The sequence below is a fragment of the Molossus molossus genome, unplaced genomic scaffold, assembly GCF_014108415.1.
Source record: "Molossus molossus isolate mMolMol1 unplaced genomic scaffold, mMolMol1.p scaffold_m16_p_8, whole genome shotgun sequence".
Taxonomy (NCBI): Eukaryota; Metazoa; Chordata; class Mammalia; order Chiroptera; family Molossidae; genus Molossus; species Molossus molossus.
Window position 1 is genome coordinate 81,643,854 of NW_023425402.1, and position 25,780 is coordinate 81,669,633.

Consider the following 25,780-nt stretch of genomic DNA (forward strand, 5'->3'; position numbering starts at 1 on the left):
TTATGTATAAGTAAATTTCAACTCACAGCTTTTGCTATAATCTTAGTTTTAAAAAAAGTGTAAATGATTCCAAATATTTATTAGGAGTAAAAATGTAAATGCTCCAATTAAAATGCAGTGTTTTTAAGTTCAAGAGCTTGAATATTACAGCAAACATAGACACTTCTGAAAATAATTTTTATACCTTTTTTACACATTATTTGAAGTTACTTTCATTCTCATTTTCAATACTCACTCATTAATCATTTAGTAGTGCCTAACAAAATGTATCAATATCATAACATAATAAAACATAAACTACTATAAGGCAAAGTTTTAGTTTTCTTTTTCTTTAGTAAATGCTGTTAATGTTAAATAAATGACCAAAAATTTGTAGCTATTAAAAAGAAGCTAGGTAATTAAGATCCCTAACCAGAATGTCTGTTTCCTGGCATTGGAAATCTAGCAGCCATGAAAGAATACAATTTTTATTTAATGTCTTGCTCCATCTTTTCTCTATATTTATAAAATGAGAGAGGTATATGAATAATCTTTGTTTATATGATTATATGCAAAACCATATGCCAAACTCCATTTTCAAACTTTGTGTTGCATAGTCAAGTTTAGTAGTTAACAACAAATAAGTTAGAAATGTTTAAGTGTAATTACTCTACTATAGATGTAAATAATGCACTTGATTGTACAAAAAATGTCTGCATTTAAGAACATCTCCACTTCGGTAAATAACACAAAAAAATTTCTGGCAGTTAATGTCTCCTAGAGCTTTTGAAAATAATGTAGCTGAAATTACTCTTAGCTGAGCTTCTTTTGCTTGTTCTTAATGTACCTATTTTAAGACGTTTTCCATTCATACACACAAAATGCACTCATCTTTTAAAGTTATTTTATGTTTTTAAACTTGAAATATTTTGATTCTTATTTCTAATAATATAATGTTTAATTACATTGAAAAAGTAATTTCCTATTGATCTGTAGTGTATGGTCTAAAGGCATTCCAGGAGTCAAATTATACTTCAGCTGAAGTATCAAGTCTTAGATAAAAAATGGTTCCAAAGAATTCAACACCATTTAAGACAAGTTTATGCCTTAAAAATGTAGGCACAAAAGTAATTTTTGCATATTACCAAATTGGTATGATTCTAATACATATTTCTTAAATGAACATTCAAGTTGTCCAGAGTTTATTCTCATAGGCATGCTAGTGTCCAACATATGCCACCGACAGAAACAGAGCGGATTTAGATTTATTTAATAAAATATCATCAATTTTAAATTTGGACACTAACAAGTTTTACTTAATTTTAGAACTGGATTATAAAAAGTTTTCAGTTTTTCATATTTGTGAACTTAGGTTATTCTGAATCTCAATCCTTGAAGTTCAACAGAACATATTGTAAACGTAAAAAAAGAATCGTACTTTAGAAATGTAATGCATGTCTTTAATAAATCTTTGTAAATATATGCTCAGGTAGAAAAATATTGCTGTTCTTTTTTCTTTTAGCTGAAATTTCTTTTTGAAAAATGTGACAGGCCATATTTTATTAGACTTTTACATAATTTCATTCCCCTTGAGTCTATATGAAGTAATATCAATATTGTAAATACATATAAAAAAGTGAAAAAAAGTTTTTGCTTTGTCTGACTATTTAAAGCCTATAAAATATGAGTAAACACCCAATGGATAAAATGTTATAACTTTTAAATTTGCCCTGATTTTATAACCATGTTCCTAGCTGATTAAATTAAGCCTAAAGAAAATTATATTCAATTAGCCATAAAATAATTATGTTCACATTAAAATAAACATAATTTGTTACCATATGACTTTTGATAGATGCATCAAATCTGTAAAAGTCATGTTTATATAATACATAATTCACTAAGTATCATTATTCAAAATACTTATTCAACCAATTTTAAAGTTAATACTTCAATGTCATACTTATCAAATTGCAATGGTAATCAGTAATAAGTGATGAGTTATTAAAAGACAAAACAAATGTGTAACTAGGACTAGTTATTTCTTCGGCATGCTTACTTTAGCAACCCAATTTGTGTAGTCAAACTGCCATTAGTAAATTGTTATAATATTTCTTAAGAACATTGATGATTCTATAATGTTAGGATTCCCTATAGAATTTTCTAAACTCATCAGATGAGCAGAGCAAGAATAAACTTTACTATAAGTTTTATCCCCGGGGCATATATAGGTGATATGATATGTAGGTGACCTTAAAAATGGAAATAATAATCTCTCAAGATACTGCTAAGGATTGAATTTCTCTCTATATATAATAAGTAATTTAAATAAAATTAAATATATACATATGAATAATACATTTATATATAAAGTATTATTTAATTATATATTTTGTATTAGATATAGTCACATATATATGTATAGACATACACACATATAAAACATATTTATATATGCATTATATATGCTTACATGCCCAAACGTATATATAAAGGGCATGGCACAGTGCCTGGTCCACAATAAGCCCTCAATATTATAGGACTATAATCATAATTAATAATCCATCTTAAACTATGTACTTAAAACAAACATTTATCCTTGACACTTTCACAACCTAGTGCTCTATGTCATTTATTTTCATCAACAAACCACTCCACTTTCTCCTGGTTCTCCTCCAACAGAGACTTTTTTTGACAGGTGCCTCCTCTGTCCATACCTTCCATGTTGTTCTTTGAGACCCTTGAGTTTCTTCTCACAGGGACCGTAGAGCACTTCCTGAAAGAAGACTTTTTTCACCCACTTACAAATATGTAATGTTAAACATGACAAGTTTAGTCCTCCTTTTACTTCAGGAGTACATTTTTGGTGCTCTAACGTTCATTTGCATCTGATCGTCTTGCAGGAGCTTCAAACTCATTGGAATATGACTAGATCATGCCTCCGTCTCTGAAACTCCTGCTGCTCTTGGAGTAACCCTTTCAATGAACATTTTTTTTTTTATCATCTACCACGTTTGCTTAGTCCAGGAACTTCAGACTTGTGATCAACCCCTTCCTCTTGCTGGCTGCTTCTCATAAGTTGCAAAGTTCAGAAGATTCTACCCAAAAGGCCATAGATTGTGTCTTTTCCTTTCTATTAATATGTTATCAGTTTCTTACTGTTTAGTTCAAGTCTATCTGGTAAACCTCTACTAGAATCTAATCTATTCATCTGAGCTGATTTTTTTTTTTGCCTTAAACATCTCAGAAATTCTTTGGCTTTTTCTATAATTTTTAAATTGTTTACAATGAACAAGTTTTATTTTATAATCAGAAAAATGCATTATAAAAAGAATATCCTTTTATAGATTCCTATTTCTTACAGAATAAATTCAATATTCTTATTAAAATTCAGAAGCCACTTAAAATATAACAACAAATTACCTAATTACCTACTGTTCACCGAGCTTTTCTTGAATCATATTTTAAATTTTCAAAACTCTTATAACCTCCTAAACACATCTCTCTTGTTCTGAAAATTTCTTATTTACCTGCTCATTTTCTATATAGTCTGCAGGCCCAGCAAAACATATCTCTACCCCTTGCTAAAAGCTTCCTCTGACTTGAGTGGTAAGTTGGGCTCTTCCCTGTGTTCTTAAAACTTTTATGTCTATTAGAGAGCTTTTCACATCACATAATAAATATTGATTTTTAAAAAAATCTGTCTCCTTTTACTGTCCTATAGAGTCCTTTAAGGCAAGAATCATATTTATTTTGTAAAAATAAGAAAGAAATGAAGGGAGATCAATACACAATTGAACAATAATTTCCATGATCTTACTATATTTTGGCAGGGAAAAAATATAATATTTAATATATTTAAAATATGGTACTTAAAATCTTAACTTTCAAGAGGGGAAACTCATCTTTATGGTATTTAAAAACTGATTTACGATAAACTTCTAGTATTATATTTATGGGCTCATTTAAGCAAAACTATGTTCTAACTTCTGCAAATATATGTGTGGTTTCATCAGCATTCTTAATCTTGATAAACAGTTCAAAGGAATGGCTCATGGTACATAAATATATAGTGAAAAGTTCTATCATTGTTTTAGTTGTTTTTGTTAAAGTTTTATTTTGTTTTTTATCCTCACCCGAGGATATTTTTTATTTTTTGATATTTTGTTCAGATAGAGTGGGAGGGAGAGAGAGAGAGAAATATCAACGTGAAAGGGACACATCGGGTAGCTGCCACCCGCACAACCCAACCGGGGACAAACTGCAACTGAGGTACGTGCCCTTAGCGGGAACCGAACGTGGGTCTCTCCGGACCGCAGGCCGACGCTCTAACCGCTGAGCCAAACCGGCCAGGGCTGTTTCTGTTAATTTAGATTAGTTTCTCCAAGTTTCCAATTCTTCTAAGAATAAAACTTTTTTTTTTTTTTTTTTTAAATCCTCACTTGAAGACATTTTCCTCCCATTCATTGTTAGATAGAGTAGGAGGGAAAAATAAAGACACATCTATGTGAGAGAGACACATTGACTGGTTGCCTCCCACACGACCCTCATCAGGACCAGGGACCAAACCTCAACCGAGGTACGTGCCTGACTGGAATCCACCCGCGAGTCTTTGGTCCACGAGCCAACGCTCCAACCGCAGAGTCAAACCAGCCAGGGCAGAGAAAAACTTCTTGAATGTTCAAGAGGACCTATAAGGTTCTCTACCATTTCCACTTGGTATCATTTCTGATCACTCTCCTCCTCCCTCCAATCTCACTGGTTTCTCACTTTTACTAAAATATATCAACACATTTCTGCTATAACATTTTGATGAAGGTGTTCTCTCAGTTTGGAAAGCTATTCGCCCAGATACCTGTTTAGTTAACTCCATCACCTCTCTCAACTAGAAAGTCTTCTCTAACCGAGTTATTCCCAGCATGCTTAGTAAGTGTACAAAGTTGGTTAATTTTTTCTATTACTTGGATTTAAGACTTCAGAAAATTCTGGCTAAGTCAAATGGAAATTACATCTAAAGATAAGAGAGAAAATTCTTGTCAAAGAAAACTGAGAAGTAAAGGGCTAACTCCATGGGCTTGGGGTGCTCGAACTCTGCACATTCCAAGAAAGGACCAGCCTTGACAGGCTCCTGAGACATAACATCTAAACCTTTGGAATATCCGCCCTGGCCAGTTTGGCTCAGTGGTTAGAGCGTCGGCCTGCGGTCCGGAGAGACCCGGGTTCGGTTCCCGCTAAGGGCATGTACTTCGGTTGCAGTTTGTCCCCGGCCCTGGTTGGTCGTGCGGGTGGCAGCCACTCGATGTGTCCCTTCACATCGATGTTTCTCTCTCTCTCCCTTCCTCTCTCTCCCTCCCACTCCATCTGTACAAAAAATGGAAAAATATCCTCGGGTGAGGATAAAAAAAAATTAAAAAAAAAATAAACCTTTGGAATATCCTGCCAGATTAGAGTGTTATCATATAACTGAGATCTTGGGCCACACCAGATCGTTTATGCCATAACATTTATGGTAACAATGTGATTAACAGGGAATTCCTGTTTTTTGTTCACCTGAAGGGTTCTGGATCACACTGTATCACTTGACCTCCGGAGGGGCTAGAGACTCAGTAGCTAAGATCAGTCACACAAATACTCCATGCCTACGTCAGTGTACCAGTAAAAATCGTGGACACAAAGGCATGAGTGAGCTTCCCTAATTGGAAATATTCTGTCCGTGTTGTGACGCAGCATTGCCAGGAGACCTCAACGCTATCTACGTATCTCCACTGGGACAGAATAGCGGGCAGCTGTGCTGCTTTCGCATGGACTCTGCCACACAAGCCTTTCTTCTTTGTTGACTTTAATCCATACCCTTTCCCTGTAATAAACAGCTTTTCTGAAAACAGCATTTCCTGAAAATCATCAAAACTGGGGTGATCTGGGAGACCCTGAATACAAAACATAAGAGAAAATTTTTATGACCTCGATACAAATAAGGGCTAAAGAAAAAGAATTTGATAAATTGGATTTCATCAAATTTAAAACATTTTGCCTTAAAAGACAACATTAAGAAAATGAAAAGACCAGCCACAGAAGGGAAGGGTAACATATATTTGCAACTGTATATCTGAAAATATTTGCGAATCAAATATCAGGATAAAGAATATAAAAATAATTCTTATAACTCAATAACAAGAAGGAAAACAAAGATGGGCAAACCATTTGAAGAGACTTTTATCTAAAAAAGACAAATAAATTGCTAATAAGCAAGAAAACAGTGTTCAACATCACTTGCCATTAAAGAAATGCAAATTAAAACTACAATGAGATACCCTTGGCCATAATATAAAAAATAGACAATATCAAGTTTTGGTAAGGATTTGGAGAAAATGTATTCCTAATACATTGTACGTGGAAATGTAAAATGATACATTATTTATAATATCTTCAAAGGATAATAATATAAGTGTTCTTTAACTGATGTTAGACAAACAAAATATAGAATATCCAAATAATAAAATATTATTTGCAATAAAAAGGAACAAAATGCTCTGGCCAGTTGAGCTCAGCAGTCAGAGCATTGGCCTGTGGACTGAAGGGTTGTTGAATAAATTTCTAGCCAAGGGCATGTACCTGGGTTGCAGGTTCAATCCCCAGACCCAGTCAAGGTTGCGCAGGAGGCAACCAAGTGATTGATGTGTCTCTCTCACATTGATGTTTCCTTTTCTCTTTCCCTTCCGCCCTCCCACCCTCCCTTTCACTCTATCTAAAAATAAATAAATAAATGGAAAACTATCCTCAGGTGAGAATTAACAAACAAAAAACAACAACAACAAAAAACACACACACAACACAATACTTATATATACTACAACATGGATGAACTTCAAAAATATACTAAGTTTTTAAAAAGCTGTATATAAAAGACAGCATACTGTATAATTTATTTTCTATGAAATGTCCAGGTAAGGCTAACTTATACACAGAAAGCAGACAAATGGTTGCCAGGGGCCAGAAATGTCAGTGATGACTATTGGCAAATAGTTCAAGGGACTTTTTTGAGGTGATGGAAATGGTCTAAAAGTAGTAGTTATTATACAACTCTGTATATTTTCTAAAAATCATTGAATTGTACTATTATAATGAATACATTTTATGGCTTAAATTATATCTCAATTAAGCTGTAAAAAAAAAAATCTAATGGGAAAAGACAGAAAAATAAACAATAAATAACTTACATAGTATGGAAGAATGAGATAGGTGTTTTGATACAAAAAAACAATGAAGAACACGGTAAAGAGAGTAGGGAATATAGTGAGGAAGTGTGAAAATGTTGCAGTGTGATATAGGGTAGTCAGGGTAAGACTTATAGTGAAGGAGTTACCACGTTGACATCTGGTAGAAGAGCTCACCAGCCCAAGGGAAGAACATGAGCAAAGCTTTAAGGTAGGAGCATATCCCCAAGTTTGAAGAACAGTGAAGAGGTCAGTGTGGCTAGAAGGAGAATGAGATTAGTAAACAATAAACTCAGATAAATAATGGGAGCAAGGAGAAAAAAACAGGGCCTTATTACCCATTGTAAGGTTTTTATTTTGAGAAAAAATTTAGATAGCCATTGGAAGATTTTTGATAGCGGAATAACATCATGGACGTACAATTTAAAAGTATGATTCTCTCTATCATGTAGAGAGTAGACTTTAGGAGTGAAAGAGTAGTAACAGGGAGACCAGTGAAGTGGTTACTTTGATAATTCTGACAGTAAATTTATGATGGCTTGAATCAAGGGGGTAGAGGGAGGTTGTTGTGAGTAGTGCGAGTCTCTATAAAGCATGGGGGAAGGAATTTTAGCATTAGTTTTTCTCTTTTTAAAAGTTAACTCATACTTTTACCATGATCTCTCTTTGGAATTATTGCATGGTTTCCTAATGTGTTTCATTCTAGTTTGGTCCTATTCTCCAAAGATCAGCCAATGATTCTCCTAAAACAATAATCAGATCCTGTCAATTTCCTGCCTCAAAGTGGTCATTGAGGTTCTTATAAAATCCAAACTTGAAATGTTCTTGCCCACTCCTTAAATCACTGTTCATAGACTCTCCTCTCTGCTTTCTTCTGTATGTTTGAGGTACAGGGATATTTATCTCATCCTCAAACAGACTAAACTCCTGTTGGTCTCCAGTGGTTTGCACCAGCTATTTACCCTGTTTGGAACATTCGTTGCCCAGATCTTTTCTTGGCTGATTTTCTTCCCAATATTCAGGTCTTTGTTCCTCAATCAGCTCTTTAGTGCGGCCTTCCATGATCCCCTTATCTTACAGGCCTTAGTTCCCCAGCCCACTGTGTACCAAGTTATGTAGTACTTTGGCCTTTGAGGCCTACACAGTCCTTACCTCCCCACCACATCCCAGCCTCATCTCCCACCATCCTTCCCCGCAGTTGGAATGCTTCATCCCCACTGGCCTCCTCCCGGTTTCTTAATTAGATGAAGAATGTGGTTGCACTTGTTCTGCCCTCAGGAAGAATGTTCTTCTTCCAGATATGTGCAAAGTTCATTTCCTCAGTTTATTCTGGCCCTGCTCAAATTCCGTCTTATCAGATAGCTGCCCTAGTCACTCTTTCAGAAGGTCACCTCTTCCCTCCTCCTTGCTTCAATATCTATTTAGTTCTTCATGATACTTGCATATATTTTAAATTTTTCATTTGTTCTCTTCACCAGAATGTAAGCTCCAATGAGGTAAGGGCTTTGCTTTCTTCCCTCACCTGAATTCTAGCCCCTTGAAACACTGCTTGATAATGTATTATTGTACTTTATATAAGCTATTTCTTGCTGAGATTCACTTGATGTTTGTGTATAAAACATGCTGCTATGATCATTCTTGTATAATCATTATTTTTGTTTTTTGTAATTATATTTTAAGTTAACTTGTAGAGGTCATATGTTTGTGCACATGTTAAATGTTGAGGCATATTGCCTAAATGATTCCTAGAAAGTCTGTAATAGTTTACATACCCAACAACGTGTGCTTCACATTTTAATGCATTCAGGCCTACGTTGTGCTTTGTGAATCTTTCTAAGATCGGCGACCTAAAACATGAATGAGTGATTTATTGCTCTATTTGCATCTTATTAGTTTTTTTTTTCTTTTTTAATCCTCACCCAAGAATATTTTTTCCATTTATCTTCAGATAGAGTGAGAGGGAAGGAGAAAGAGGGAGAGAGAGAGAGAAACATTGATGCAAACCTACATGAATTAAGACAGGGTGAAATCGGTATAAGAACAGCAATTACATGAATGGAACAGAATAAAAGCTATGGAAAGAAATCCAGGCATATATTAATACTGTTTAACATAACATTAACAGAGAAGGAAAAAAGCGGTTTTTCAATAAAAATCACTGTAACAATTGGCTCCATAGAAGAAAAAATAAACATTGATCCCAACCTCAAATAATATACAAAATAGTCAGTTCTATGTAGATTGTAGAGGTTAAAAAGAGAATAAATAAATATAATCTCTAAAAGATAATATAAAATAATATTTTCAAATTGAACAAATGAGACTATATCTAACTAAAACGTTTTTGCAGCAGAGGAAACCATCAACAAAACAAAAAGGCAACATACTGAATGTAAAAAGTTATTTGCCAACAATACATCTGATAAAGGGTTAACATCTAAGATTTATAAAGAACTTACGCAATTCAACACCAGAAAAACTAACAATCCAATTTAAAAATGCGGGAGGCCCTAAATAGACACTTCTCCAAAAAGGACATACAGATGGTCAACAGACATATGAAAAGATGTTCAATATCACTAATCATCAGAGAAATGCTAATTAAAACCACGATGAGAGACCACCTCATACCTGTCAGAATAGCTGTAATAAACCAACAAACAACAAATGTTGGGCAAGGTTGGGAATGCATATTGGTGCAACCCTGTGAAAAACAGTATGGAGGTTCCTCAAAGAATGAACAATGGAACTGCCTGATGACTCAGCGATTCCACTTCTTGCAATATATCTGAAGAAATCCAAAGTACTAATTCGAAAGACTATACGCACCCCTATGTCCATTGCAGCGTTATTTACAAAACCAAGGTATGGAGGCAACACAACTGTGGCCATAGTAAAAGAATAAAATCTTACCATTTGCAACAGCATGGATGGATCTAGACGGCACTATGCTAAGTGAAATAAGACAGACTGAGAAAGACAAATACAATATGATTTTGCTTATATGTGGAATCTAAAGAACAAAATAAAGGAAAAAAGCAAAACAAAAAACAAAATAGAAACAGACTCATAGATACAAAGATCAGACTGATAACTGCCAGAGGGGAGGAGGGTTAGGAAACTGGGTGAAAAGGTGCAAGGATTGAGAAGCACAAACTAGTAACAAAATAGGAATGCACAGTACAGCAATACGAAATGTAATGAATAATACCGTAACTATGCACAATACCAGGTGCATACTTAAATATTGGGGGGAACTACTATGTAATGTATATTATTGTTTAACCACTATGCTGTATACATAAAACTAATACAAAATGATATTGCATGTACACTCTAATTGAAAAAAAAAAGAAATTAGAAACTTAAAAAAAGAGCATATGTCTTCATGCACCCAGGGTAATGAAAATTTGACAACACGTAGCAAAGAAAGCAATTATAAAATGAGTACACTACCACTAAAATTAAGACTTCCATCAAAAGACACCATTTAAAAAATGAAATAACAAGCTATAGACTGAGATGGAAATTTGCAATACAGGTAACTAAGGATCAGGAATCCATATATATATATATATTTCAATCAATTTTAAAAGTTTATAAAATCCAATAGAGAAATGGGCAGGAGACATGAACAATGTTTTTATAAAACAACATCTTCAAAAGGCCAGGACACATATGAAAAGGTGCTCATACTTTTTAGTGGCCAGGAGATGCAAACTACAACCACTATACTCCAGAATGACTAAAATTATGAAGACTGATAACATCAAATATTTCCAGGGACATAGATTAATTGAAACTTTCATATACTGCTGTGGGAATGGAAATTGGTATAACTACTATGGAAAAAGTTGTTCATGATTCACCAAGGCTGTATATATACATGACATGGCAAATGTGTGTGTGTATATATATATATATATATATATATATATATATATATATCTCCAACTGAATGCATATACAAGTGAACACACATGCACAAAAATTTTCATAGTGACACTGCATTCTTTTCATAATGACAAACCAGGAATAATTCAAATGTCCGTTGGCAGTAGAATGCATAAATTGTGGTATATTCATTCAATGGAATATTATTCACACTGAAATGAATAAACTATATGAACATCATGGGTTAATTTTTAAAAGATGATGTTGGGCATATAAGCCAATCAGAGAAGGATACATCCTATAATTTTCCATCTATATAAAGTTTGTAAATGGACAAAAGTCATGATAATGATTATTTTCAGGGAGGGTGGTGGATAATAATTGAGAAAAGGCACAATATTTCTAGAATACTTACAATTTGTTTATTTCTTGACTAGGGTGGTGGTTACATAAATGTGCTTACTTTGTAAAAATTCATCTAAGTATATACTTTGTTCTCTTAATTGACATATAACATAGTAGTAACGTATTAAAGGATGAAGTGGGTCTGAACATATGGGGAAACATACTGTGTTCTTATGTAAAACTTAATATAAAAATGTCAGTTCTTCCCAAGTTAATCTACAAAATCAATACAATCCAGTACAAATTATAGTTGAATTTTTAAAATCTTTATTGTCTAAAGTATTACAGATGTCTCCCTGTTTTCCCCATTGACCCCCTCCTCCCCAATCCCACCCCCTCCTTCTCTAGTTGAATGTCTTAAGTAACAAACTGATATCTTTAAAATCATTTGAAAAGTCTATGAATAGATAAGTCAAGTTTGAAAAAAGGAGCGAAAACAAGGATTGGTCTATACATGAACTACATATTAATACCTATTTCAGAATCATAGTTACAAAAATACAATGATTTCGGCATAATTGAAAAAAATAGACTAATGGAATAGAAGTGATATTTCAGAGACAGATTAATTCAGCAACTTAAAAGCAGCAACACAAATCAATGGGGAAAGGGTGGCCAGCTTAGTAAATGTTACTGGGAAGTCAAGTTTATTATATGGAAAAAAACTAAAATTGGATCCCTCTGCACCTCAGAGCAAAGTGTCCTCCAAATAGATTATAGACTAAATGTGAAATATAATATTGAAAATGTGATATAAAATAATATAGAAAAAAGCTTTGTAATTTAGAAGTGAAAATCATCTTTCTATGCAAAGCCTTCATAGGACAACCATAAAAAAATTGGAGGCTGATTTATGAACAAGGGCATATTTCATAATATTGTATACATGGAAAAATGTGGATTTATTCCAATTATCAACTTACAAATGAATTAAACAAAACTTGATATTAAGGTGATCGTAGCCTGCACCAATAAGTGTGTGTGTATGTGTGTGTATGTACTGGATCAGACATTTGTCAATCTTGTTTTATTTTATAATATAATATCTAAAACATTCTTTTGTCTATGAACAGGAAAGATTTGCCTACCAACACTTCTTTAACTTATTTTCCCAGTAGTTTTTCTATATCTAATTTTATTACTGCCTCAATTCTACTATTATGACCAGAAATATATATTTGCCTTTTTCTTGCATGTATTCAGACTAACTGCTTAAAAATTCTAGGGTAGATAGAATCCCCAGACTTTCATATTCTTTGGCTGAATTAACATAGTAAGTTATATCAAAACACATTTATGAATCAATAATCCAAATGGAATTCTGACTTTTCAACATAAATTCTTAAAATTACCTTGTCATTAGAAAACATTCATTTCTATACATAAAAATGTCATTATCTAAAGAATCAGAAATCAGGCCCCTGCAGAAAGTATAAGAAGTGTTGACATAGGCAACATTGAGAAGTGGTTCAAAGTTTGGTAGAATTTTCTTCCTAAGCACTGTTCTTTAATAGTTACTTTTGTTTTAGAAAAACTAAATTCTATTGTTTATATTCTAGAAACATAAATATGGATAACTTTTTACTCTTTCATTATAATAAAACCAATTTCAAAGAAAAGGCAGAAATAATTCACCATATAGGTTGTACTATTTGGAGGCCTATTAAAAGCTCAAGAAGCTTCATTCAATTCCCTGCCCCTATTCACCCCAGAGGCCTTATTTAGTTTCTCTCTCCACCACTCTTGAGTCTTGACTGTTGGTGAGTTAGTTACTTTCTCTCTTTTACAATCACCTTTCCAAACAGAACTCATACATGTTCTACTAAAACTTATTCCTCCAGTTCCCAAGAGTATACACTATCTAAGCACTTCTAACCTACCAAGAGATAGGAGGGTGCTTACCTTCAAAGTAGATGCCTGACTGGATTTCTAGGACCCTAGGGAGGGTCCTGAGGTCAAGGGAATGCACAAATTCTTGAAGTGACAATGCCATTGCTCTGACTTGCGTCTTGTGCAGACCTGGTACTTACAGAAGCTTGTGGCTTCTGGGTGTCACCTGCCTGCAGTTGCAGACTCTGCTCATCATTTCTCCCTCAGGCTGGCAGGGATGACACACTAGAGCCCAACTGGGGTAGAGTAGAGTTATTTGGGGAGAACAGTGAGGAGGGTGGGAGGAGACAGGGAACAAAAGGTTTTAGAGCTCTTTTTGTTCTAGTTGTGGCTTCATTTCCTTCTGACACTGAAGTAGAACAGGATGGGGGTGGGGTGAGCAAGTCTAAACAGACATTGCCCCAAAAATGAGATTTGATAAGTAGCTCGTTGTCTGTGGCTAGTCCAGGTTGTCTGCTGCTGGTCCAGCTGTGCATCTGCAGTTTGGGGTCAGAGCTGCTTATTGACCAGGAAAGAACTGGAATGCAGGACTACACTCTAATCTTAAACCAGGCACCATGTTCATTCCTTATCTCTCTAGTTCATGTCTAAAGTTTGGTTTTGTGCCTTATTTGCATACTCTGTGCTTTTATATTAAATTTGGTTCCGAAAGTGTTTTGTGTCAGCAATTTTCAGAAATCTGATACTCTGGAGAGAGAGGATCGAAACCAGTTTTTATTCTTCCACATTAAAATTTTTGCTGAATCTTAAAGGAGAGTAGAGCAGGGGGTGCAATATGCAAAGTGATACAGTAAATTAATTCAGTAAGTTAATATAAATTTTCTCATCTCCACACTATAGTGAAAGTATCTAAATCCATCATTAGCAAACCTGGGTTTCCTGGGTTTAGCTCTGCTTCTGATTTATAGGTAACTTCAGCCTTGTCTTTGCTCTTCCTTATTTATCTCATTTACTACATGGAGAAAACACAGGAGTCAAATAAATTGTGCAATTTCTTTCCAGACTAAAATTCTACAATTCTAGTCCTGTGATCCAAATTTAGGGTGGAAAATTTGCAAAGTCAAAGGGTGCAAGAGAAGCCTTATAATAACAATTTTAAAAATTTCCCCCTCTCTATTCTTTGTATTTAGCTAAAACAAAGTTTTAGAACTTGAGTATACAACTGAAGGTGATGGTTTCTAAGTCTCTTTAAGGGTGAAGAAAGGAAGACTGCTGGCAGAGTTACAGGTGAAAGATGCTAAGAAGCTGCATCTGGGCAGGCTCCCCATCTGGAGACTGTTTAGCTTTGGGCTACAAAGAGCATAGCCAGACAGAGAGGGTTAGGGCTCATCACAGCGCCACCATGTCCTTCACATAAATGACCTAGCAATAAAATATTACCTTATTTTGATATAGAACTTACAAAACTCTTTCAGCTCTTATTACCATGTTTGATATTTGCAACAATCTGACTGGATTCATTTCTTTCTTTGTAAGACTAGAATTTATGGGATCGCATTAGTTTTTTCACCAGTAGCATCTACTTCCTCACTGCAATTATTTTGCCTTCAAATCGCCCAAACTTGATTACTTCACCTTCTGCACCCCTCTTTCCAAGCATAGGCTCCTTAATTGACTGCAGACACTGTTTACAGCCTAAAGCATGGTTGAATATATGAAAAAGTCTGCTGTGTACTGCTCCTTAAAAATCATACATCTGTTAGAATGGGTGCCACAACAAATTTCATTTGATACCTAATCCAAACTGGACTTTACTTGATGATTTTTGTCTTAATATTGCCAAGTCAACTTTTTATCCTAGCAGCTAAAGAGGTCATTTTAAAATATCACTAATCTTTTACAATCATCTATGCTATTCCAGCTTCTGCTCTTTTCAACGGATGATCTTCTCTTTCTGCTTCTCTTATATACCTGGTATTCGGTAATGACACTACCATTCTCTTAGATTCCCAAGCCAGAAGCCTGCATTGTGGGGTATGCCATCTCCAGCCTCCAAATCCCTCATGCACTATAGATGGCAAGACTCCATATCCCTCTCTGTTCTTGCTCTGTATCCCAAGTACCACTTTAGTCCAGATCACATTCACTTCTGATACTGTCGGCAAAGAAATCCTGATGTGAACAGCAAGATAAAATTGATGAACAGGAGTATCGAAAGGGTACTTGAACCATGAGGGAGTACATGAATAATTTAAGTTCAATAATAGAATCAGCAGATTGCGGGTGTGATAACAGTCAGACAAGTAAGAGCTCGGAAACAAACCAGAGGACAAATAATCACTTACTATATGAAAAAGGTGAGATTCCAAAGAAGTGAAGAATATTTTATTCAATAAATTTGACCAATGCTCCTACCATGGGCAATGTGAAAAGTGGATGATTTTTTTATAAGTCTTGTTTTAAGGAACAGAACTATCAGGGCAGCTGAGACTTGAGAGGCCAATATGTATTCTGAAAGATGGGAAAACACAATGAGGGAACCCAGTGTTCTACATCTCTTTTCTATCAAGGCATTTATGGACTGGTAGTTGGCACCAAGAGAGAGGGTGAGAATCAGAGCAAAAGTGGTCATTAAGGAGCAGAGAAGCTGAGTTGAATTTTTAGCAATTTCACATAGCTAGAGAGATAAAAAATGGCATTTGGGGCTAGAAAGCATCCAGGAAAACTCAGATAAATGAGTTGTTCGGCACCAATTTTCCCCTTCAGAGTTTTGCCCATTCAAAAGCAGTATAGGGTTGATTGTACAAGACACCAGTTAGAAAGTGATCAGTAGGAAATTGAAGCAGACAAGAGTGCTTCCCAGCCGTCTTGCACTGCTGCGAAGGCAGGGCCTGCCAAGGAGCGAGCTCAGATGAATGCACTTGCTTTCAACGGGAACTCTGAAGGCTGCTTTTCAAAAGAAAATATTGACTATAAATAGAACAGGCCTTCCCCAGACTAAAATGATCTCAATCCTTGATTGGATTAAGGTGGTCACCATTTCAGTGGTCAGACAAAAACAATAGTAAATCCTGTCACTGGGGAAAAGCAACAAGAATTTCTGTTACTTTTCAAATACAATGCCTAGGATTTAATAATTAAAAAAACACTCAGATATGGAATTATTAGACATAAAATTTAAAATAATTTTACATTTTAAAAACTAAAAGAAGGAGAATTTCAGAAAAGAACTGCCACTTATAAAAGCATCATTGAAAATTCTTGCATTGAAAATACAACTGAGGGTATATATCCAAAGAAAACCAGAATACTAATATGAAAGAGTATATGCAGTGTATGTTCATTACAGCATTATTTACAATAGACAATCTGTGGAGGCAACCCAAGTGCCTGTCAATAGACAGTGGATAAAAATGCTGTAGTACCTATATACAATAAAATATTACTCGGCCATTAAAAACAATGAAATCATACCATTTGCAGCAAGGTGAATGCACATAGAGGGTATTATGCTAAGTAAAATAAGCCTGATAAAGAAAACAAATACTATATGACATTGCTTATCTGTGGAATCTAAAGAACAAAATAAACAAAATAGAAACAAACTTATAGATACAGAGAACAGACTAATGAATGACAGAGATGAGGATTTGGGGGGACTGGAAGAAAAAAGATGATGAGATTAAAAAGTACCAATTGGTAGTTGCAAAATAGGCACAAGCATGTAAAATATAGCGTAGGAAATATAGTCATTAATATTGTAATAACTGTGTGATGCCCACTGGCTATTAGAAATATCAGGGGAATCACTTTGTAAAATATTTGAATGGCTAACCACTATGCTGTAGAACTGAAACTAATACAAAATAACACTGAATGTAAACTTTAATTTAAAATGTTTAAAAATAAAAAAATTAAGAAACAAAGAAAAGAAAATAGAACTGAAATTAAGACTAGTAATTGGATTGAAGCCCAGGCAATGTGGCTCCGTGGACTGAGCATGGTCCCACGGACTGAGAGGTCGCGTTTCAATTCCCAAGCAGGGCACTTGCCCGGGCTGCAGGCTCGATCTCAAGGAGGGGGTTGCAGGAGGCAGCCAATCGATGTTTCTCTCTCACATCGATGTTTCTCTCTCTCCCTTCTTCTCTCTCTAAATAAATAAATTTTTAAAAATTAAAAAAATTGGATTTAACAGTCGCTTTGGACATGTAGTAAGAGAAGACTGCTGAGCTGGAAATAGAAGAGTAGAAAACATCTACTCTCTACAGAGATAAAAATAATTCAGCATTAAGAAAAAATATAAGGGACATTTCAGCCATAATGAAATGGCCCTTGCTTATGTGTACATTGAGTCCTAAGATAAAAGGATAAAAGGAACAGAGGGAAAAGCAATATTTCTAGAGATACTAACTAAAGAGTCTCAAAAGCTGAAAAAGATGTCAATTCATAGATTCGACAATTGCAGAGAAAACAAGAAGGGTAATTACAAAGAAAAACATACCCAAGAACAACATACTAAAACTTTTAAGACCCACGGTCAAAGGGAATGTCTTTTTTTTTTATTGAAAGTGTTATAGATGTTTCCTTCTTTTCCCCATGGACGCCCTCCTCCCTGCTGCCACCCCCTCCTGCTTTCCCCAACCCAATGCTGGGTCCACTGGTTGTGCATATATGCATGTAGGTTCCTTGGTTTATCTCTTCCCACCCGTCCCACCCCCATCCATCTGAGGCTTGATGCTGCAAGCAACAGTAATATTGTTTAGAGAATTTTTATCTCATCTAAGTCTCTGTAATTGCAGGGGGAAAACCCTGAGAGTAGCAGTTTCAACCGAGGCCCTTGGAAGTCTTCTACAGGAAAGATTATCCTGCAAAGAGCTGCACCTTTGATCGCAGAGACTGATGCTAAGGATCGTTGTCTGCATAAGGGCATTGAAACACTTTGGTCTTCCCTTCCTCTCCTGCAGGGAGCCATGAAGGGCCCCTCACCCCTACCACCAGCAAAAAAAGAACAATGTAAATACAAACTTTGTGAATGTAAATATCAACCTTGAGTCTTCAGAAGGCTCCATTTGTGAACCTGGTGTGTCTACAAATGGGGCGGAGCTCTTACATCTTGATGCGGTTAAGCCCAGATGGCACCAGGCTCAGTATTTCCTGTGTATTAGCTGAAAGCAGCAGCAACTAATTCCAGTTAGATTAACCTGAGGAGCGGAATTATTATAAGGTTTCAGAATTGTTTAAAGGCAAACTTGCAGCTGGGGGTCAGGTGCAAACTAGAACTACAAATCAAAAAGACATCTGAAACTGAGTGCTGTCTTGTCATCTTCCATTTTTATTTTCTCTGCAAGTCTCAAAGAGATCAAGTAACGCTTTCACATTCACTCAGCTACTCTGTTATAGAGTAGAACTGAAATCCAAATTTTTTGACTTCTGGTTTTGAGCAGTTTCTACGCACTTTACTCTCTGCCTTGAGAGCAACTAAAATCAGCTATGCACATCTAATTCCTTCCATCCCTGCCTAACTGGTAAATTGCAACAAATGAATACGTATTAAATGAGGTTGATGAATAATTGCTTGAAGGCCCAGATATTTTCTACCTCCTTTCTGTTTGCTTATTTTCCAACATAGTGTAGTAGATGCAATCATTGAATAGGATGTCACTCATTCCTGATTCTGCCCCACACAGGGCAGATCGTAAGAAAGTCATTTAAACTCTCCAAGTCTTAACTTTCTTGTATTTAAAATAAGATGGTAGTTGTATCAATCACAGAGCGCTGATGTGAGATAGAAATGAGATATTGCACATTCATGACATCCATAGTGCACTAGGGCGGGGTAAACCTTTTGATGGTACTGGAACCGTTAGTATCGATATTTCAGTGTCAGTTCTCCAAACACCTCTGCCATCCCCTCTCCAGTTCTAACCACAGATTTCACGGTCCTGAGCATTCTCAAAGCAAGGACATTGATATAAACAATTTTTTTAGTGTTTGTTGTGAAGGAGGAGGTGAGGTGAACAGATGAACTGACATTCACTGATGACTTAATCCAGGTGTCAGTCTGGTTTCCCAAAGAGAAAGGATGGTATTTCTGGGAAGCTGTCAAACCCTAATTTACACAGGTGCAACAGCACCTGCTGAATTAACCTGTGGCATTTGCCAAAGCTAACCTCGGCCAAAAACAAATCTCTCTTGTCCTGGCATACTGAATAAGAGATAGGGATGCATTAAACATTTACTGAGACACTTCAAGATAGCCTTAGATAACAGGAAGTGTGTTCAGATTTATTTGGCATACATTAAGTACACATAAGACAGGAGGAGATATACAGGGAATGTTCTTGGGTTTTTTTTCTTTTCAATAAGCTTCCTTTGTGACTTTTACACTATAATTTATTTTTAAAGAGGCATCACAGTTTTCTGGGTGCCATATAAAATCTAAAATAAATGTTTTCTCCCAGATAAGCACTATTGAAAAGAAACTGAATTCATTTAAATACATTCGCAAAAGATTGATTTTCCCAAGGGAGAGTGTACATATCCTATTTCTTTAATTATTCTTGAAGTTTAGCCTAGCAACTGACAATTTCTGCAGAAGGGAAGCAAAACAGCCCGGCTTTCCTGACAGCAAAGAACCATAATAATACTAGAATAAAACTGGTTTGTCATTTTCCTTACCTGTTCTTAATGTCTGAATTACTGGGAGTCAGGAATGAAATAACCCACACCTCACAATTGCTAAGAATATATTAAACTGAAAGTTAAATTCAAGGTTAACTTTCTCTAGTTTTTAAAGATTAGCATACACATTAACTCTAAGTAACCAGTATAATGAGTTATACAAAATTAGAATAGAATATAGTGATATTTGTTTTACTTTTCTATTCCTTTTTTCACTCTTCTCTACAGCCTAGAACTTGCCATCTGGCTGTTCACAGCAGGGCTTCTCGGCAATACATTCAAATCTGATAAGCCCTCCCCAACCCTTGCACTACACCTAAATCACCAGCCCCCAATGTCCTTTCTATCGTAACATGGTTTTTCTTTAGAAGCTGTGGTTTCTTTCTAGTCAATGAACTTGCTTCAGGTTCTCCTAAACCTGGCCCTCCTTTTAGAGCAATGATCTCTGTTGAACAGTGGTGGCGGTTGTACAGCATTGTGAATGTACCTCGTGTACAACATTGTGAATTCCATACCTAAATACGGTTAAAAATTTATGTTGTATCTATTTTATTTATTTCTACCTTTCATTTAATTCTCCCTTTTATTTCTGGGTAGTAGATGGGCTGGCTACCCAGAGGGCCCTGACTTTCTTTTTCTAATGGGTCCACCAACTCTGTATCTTTGCATACCAAAGCCAGAGACATTTTGTACAAATTACAAGTATACAAAATGAAACTGTATTTATACTCTTTTCCTTCTGCTTCAAGGAATGCAGTATAACTTCTCTCCCCTTGAGTATTTGTGGGCTTAAGACTCTCTTAAAACCAATCGAATGTGATGCTATGTAAATTGTGAAGCTAGATAATTAAAGGCAATTCGTCATTCTCTTGCTCTAACTCTCATGTTGACTCCTTCAACTACCCTGAGGCCACCGCGCTGTAAGGAAGCCCAATAAACAGAGAGACCAATGGAGAAGCCCTAACACCACACGGAGGGAGAGATGCAGCCCTTAGCTGCTCCACCTTCTGGCACTATCTAACTGCAAATCCACGAGACCCTGTGCCAGAACTGCACGGTCAAGCCCTTCCCAAATTCCAGACTCACCAAAACCAGAAGAGACAATAAAATTACTGTTGTCAATTCTGATCCATAAAGTATTAGCCAATAAGAAAGAAATGGAACAGAATTGGTACCTGAAAGGGATGCCACTATAAAAACCAAAAATATATGACATTGACTTTAGGACCAGGTAGAAGTTGGCAGAACCTTGAAAAGACTGTTAAGAAAAGTCTAAAGAGCCTGGAGAATTTAGCAGAATCTCAAAAGAACTGAAGAAGTCTACCTGTGAAAGCTTAAAGGACAGTGAGAGGCATATTAGGTTAAGGAAAGGAGATGGTTTCAAGCGGTGGTAGAAAGTTGAGCAAAGCTGTCATCTGAGGTAACTTGGAAAATAGGAACTATATTCAATGAACTTAGTGATCTGGCTGAGGAGATTTCCAGGCCGAATGTTGAGAGTGTTGCCTGGTTGGTTTCTTCTAGCTGCCTGCTATAAAATGAGAAAAGAGATGAACTAAACAACAAATTATTCAGGTTTTGAATTGCATTTGAGAGTATGCAAAGAGCCCCAAAATGGTCTTTTCAGCTAGCAAAAGCCTCTCAAAATAAGGAAGGGTCTCAGGCCAAAGGCTAAGTGTAAAATGTGACAACAGAGTTATCGGAAAGACCTAAGGCAGTGCTGCTGGTTACCTTTCAGGCAGATAAAAAGGCCCCAGAAGACCTTAAGGGCATGGCTTTCTGTTAAGTAAAAGGGTTTTTAAGAACCTGAAGGCCACCGTCCCTCAACCCATCATGGGTAAACTCAAAATAGAAAAGAGATTATCTGTGGTTGAGGTGTTTGACTCGTGAGGCAGATTATAAATCAATACACAGGAAACCTGTAGCATTTGAAAAGAATTGTATTCAAGAACATTGAAAATTGACAGACCTTTGGACTCTTTAATTTCTAAAGGCAGAAAGCTCAATGACAAAACTAATCCGATGCAAATACCGGCTCAGACTCATGTTGCATGCTTCTTGCCACAGTCCCCAAATCAGTCATTTTCCCCCAAGTCCTAGTTTCTTATCTTGAAGGATGGTGCTAGAAACCCAAACCTGAGTACCAGGTGTATTTATTGCTACTGCGGTGTCATTGCTTCTAGGCTTTCTCAGATAACAAAGCAAGGAAATGTATGTGTGTGTAGCATTTCACATATACATGCACATGTATAAATGTTTCTCTTTAGATTTATATTATGTTCATAGTGATGTCTTAAATGTTAATCTATTATTATTTACTTAATTGTTTTCCTTTGGAGTATGGAAAGTCTGATACAGCTATTGTCAAGGTAAGAAATGTTTAAACCTATAGAGAATTCTTATAAGAATTATTCGAGCCAAACTGATGACCTGCCAGGAGGCAAGATCTAAAATGCTCCAAAGAGTGACAGTTTTTCAGTTTCTTTTATACGTTTGGAATTAAGGAGGAAATGCAAGGAACGTTATATGAAAGTAGAAGAAAGAAAAACAGGGAAATGTCTATGGCTGGATTATAGGATAGTTAGAAAGATTATGTACTCTCTTGAGAATGGTTACACTTGAAAAAAGAGGAATTTAAAAGACGCGTTAACCTAGGTGAATAAAAAACAAACAAACAACAACAACAACAAAAAACCCAGTACTTGCTTAAGGCAAATAAAACCATTTCCTAAGGAAGTTATAGGCTTGAGGCATGACTGTCCAACATGAACTACCCAGTTAGGAATTTATGATCAGATCACCCTGTGAGGTTACTTTCAATTCAATTTATTACAGAGCCCCCTTTTTATTCAGATTATACATGTGTATTGGTATTGACAAGTAAACAGATAACTGATTTTAAGAGTGTGGCAAGAAATATATAAGATGAGCCCTGGCCTGTTTGGCCCAGCGATTAGAGCCTCAGCCCACAGACCAAAGGGTCACAGGTTTGATTCCTGGTCAAGGGCACATACCTGGGTTGCAGGTTCGATCCCCAGCCCTGGTCAGGCTCATGTGGGAAGCAACCCACTGATGTGTCTTTCTCACATCAATGTTTCTCTCACTTCCTCACTCTTCCTCCCTCCCTTTCACTCATCTTAAAAAAATATATCAATGGAAAAATATCCTCAGGTGAGGAATAATAAAAATAAATATATAAAATGAGATTAGCCTGTAGCATTTTATAGTGTCAGATAGAAAGAACTACTCAAAAACACAAAACAAACAGACATACATGCTAACACACACTGACACAGCACACTGTCTCTCAGTGATTGGGTGTGTCAAAAGGATAAGGAACCAAATGAAAGTCTCAATGACCAAGTCTGGAACAAAATTGAAAAAAAAAATCATAACATAATATTGAAATAGAACCTAAAGTACAAAATAAATATTAATGAAGTCATATCAATATTTAAAAATATTAAATAAATGGAGGAAAATATAAATATTCAATGCAGAAGAATTTCAAAAAATTTTTTATAGATATTCCCCTTCAAGAAGATAGAGCATAACTCTACATACTTTAATGACTTCTTTTCAAAAAGTACAGTTTGGAAAGGGGCAAAAGATTAACTTTACAAGTGAGAAACCTAACCAATACTATATTAAGTAGGTAATAAAAGTAAACATCAACACTGAGAAGTCATGATATAATACAAATAACAGTTGTTCTTTAGAGTTTTTTCCTCCAAAACCCATAACTCGAGTCTAATAATGAGAAAATCAGACAAATCATAATTAAGGGGCATTTTTAAAAATATCTGACCAGGACCCCTCAAAACTGTCAAGGTCATTAAACACATGGCAAGTCTGAGAGTTTCCCATAGTGAAGAGCAGCCTAAGGAGACCTGATAAATGTAATATGGTATCCTGGGTGGGATCCTGGCACAATAAAAAAAACATTAGAAAACAGCTAAGAAAATCTGAAAAAAAGTATCAAGTTTAGTTAATACTATGGTATCAATATGGCTTTGTTAATTGTGACAAGCACGCATAGCAAAGTAGAATGTTAATTACAGGAAATTAGGCATAAAGGAGAATTCTTTGTATAATCTTTGTAATTTTTTTATAAATCTAAAATAAAATTTATTTAAAAAAGAAATTATGGAATAAATTATCCAAAGAGCATCACAAAGTTGCTATACGAATTCTGGAGTACCTATTGCTCAATTTCTTACTACATCAAGAAAATTTCCATTTGTTAAATGACTCCTGATGTAATTATCGAATCTTCCCTAGGAGAGCCAAAGCAACGATAAACGGGCATACTGGGTCTCAGAGATGTGACAGCATGGCAGGGCTGAGGCAAGAGAGGACTCAGTTCTTCCAGCAGTAACCATTATCTTAGACACTCATATCAAAATTAGGTAAACAATTTTTAAAAGATACTTAAAATTTTTTTATTGATTGATTTTAGAGAGAGAGAGATCAATTTGTTGTTCTACTTATTTATGCATTCATTGGTGGCTTCGTGTATGTGCCCTGACTGGGGATCGAATCTACAACCTTGGTGTATCGGGACAATGCTCTAATCAACTTGAGCAACCTGGCCAGGGCACAACTATACTTTTTTTTCAACTGAAAGAATTATTTGCTTTCTACAGTGGAAGAAAAATTTCCAATTGTATTAGACTGTATTATGAGGAAAAAAAAAAAAAGAATATTAAGAAAACAAAGTGAATAGAATCTAGAGACAATCTGAGGTAGCAAATGGAGTTTGGAGGAGACAAGGGGGAAGATCAATGCTGATGAAGAATTTGGGAGGAATTTTTAAGGTTTGGTGTAGGAGAATAGTCGGACATGAGAAGTCATATTAGCAGTCAAGAATCCCTAGAATTATCTGTGATCCTCAGAGAATCATTTCAGTTTGGCAGCCCCTACTATCTGTAGGGAAAAGAAGGTGATACATCTGGCAGTCCCTTGTTTGTCTTTGGAGATTTTGTGTATCTCTGAGCAGGAGCAACAGTGGCCCATTTCCTGAGTGAATGTCTCATGAGACTCCCCAGAAGGGATCTAGGCCCCTCTTATTAACTGTTTGTGTGGTTCAGAGTTACTGTTCAAGGTCAAGGGTATCTCATACACTTCATCAATTAAAGGTATGAAGAGGAATTGGATGAGGTTAGAAACCTAGATACTTGTACTTGACAGGAAGCAAAACCAACAAAATAGGAACACAATGATATCAGAAATAGCAAACCAGAATGTGGTAACCAAGAAAAGCCCATAACTCCTGCAGTGAGACTATGATGAAGCAGAAAGATGATTGCTCTTATGAGGGAACACCTTCAACAAATCACTGCAAAGAGGACTTAATTTCTGTTTGCTTTTGGTTATAACTCATTCTCTAGAAGCCCCTGCAGGTCACACATACATTATTCCCCACAAGGATTTAATGGGGGAAAGAGCAATATGTGGGTGCAATTGTGGTCTTCAACTTGGACATCTAGGAATAGAAGAGGTTCTACAGACACACATTTCATGTTACTTCATTTCTTAGAAAATCCTATGTCTCATTTCATAAATTAAAAACATGGCATGATATATTTAATTGCAATTTCTTCCACAGCCTATGTATAGTTTGATCTGAAACAATTTCAGAGCGTTTCATTTTAATGACTGAAATGTATATTCAATTCCTATAAAAATCCAAAGCTCCATTCTGAATGCAGTTGACATGCTCTAGCACATCATTTAAATTTCTCCTAGTAATTGTCTGCCTTCTGTGAGACAGTAGTGTT

General features: G+C 35.6%; 1 protein-coding gene across 1 annotated transcript in view; it reads right to left on the reverse strand.

Moving 5' to 3' along the window:
• THEMIS (thymocyte selection associated) overlaps positions 1–13,641 on the reverse strand; it is a 162,817-nt gene extending 149,176 nt beyond the window's left edge. Inside the window, exon 1 of the mRNA XM_036248623.1 lies at positions 13,395–13,641. Within this exon, the coding sequence (XP_036104516.1) occupies positions 13,395–13,485 (91 nt within the window). The 5' untranslated portion in view covers positions 13,486–13,641. The remainder of the gene's footprint in view (positions 1–13,394) is intronic.
• Between the last annotated feature and the right edge of the window lie 12,139 nt (positions 13,642–25,780).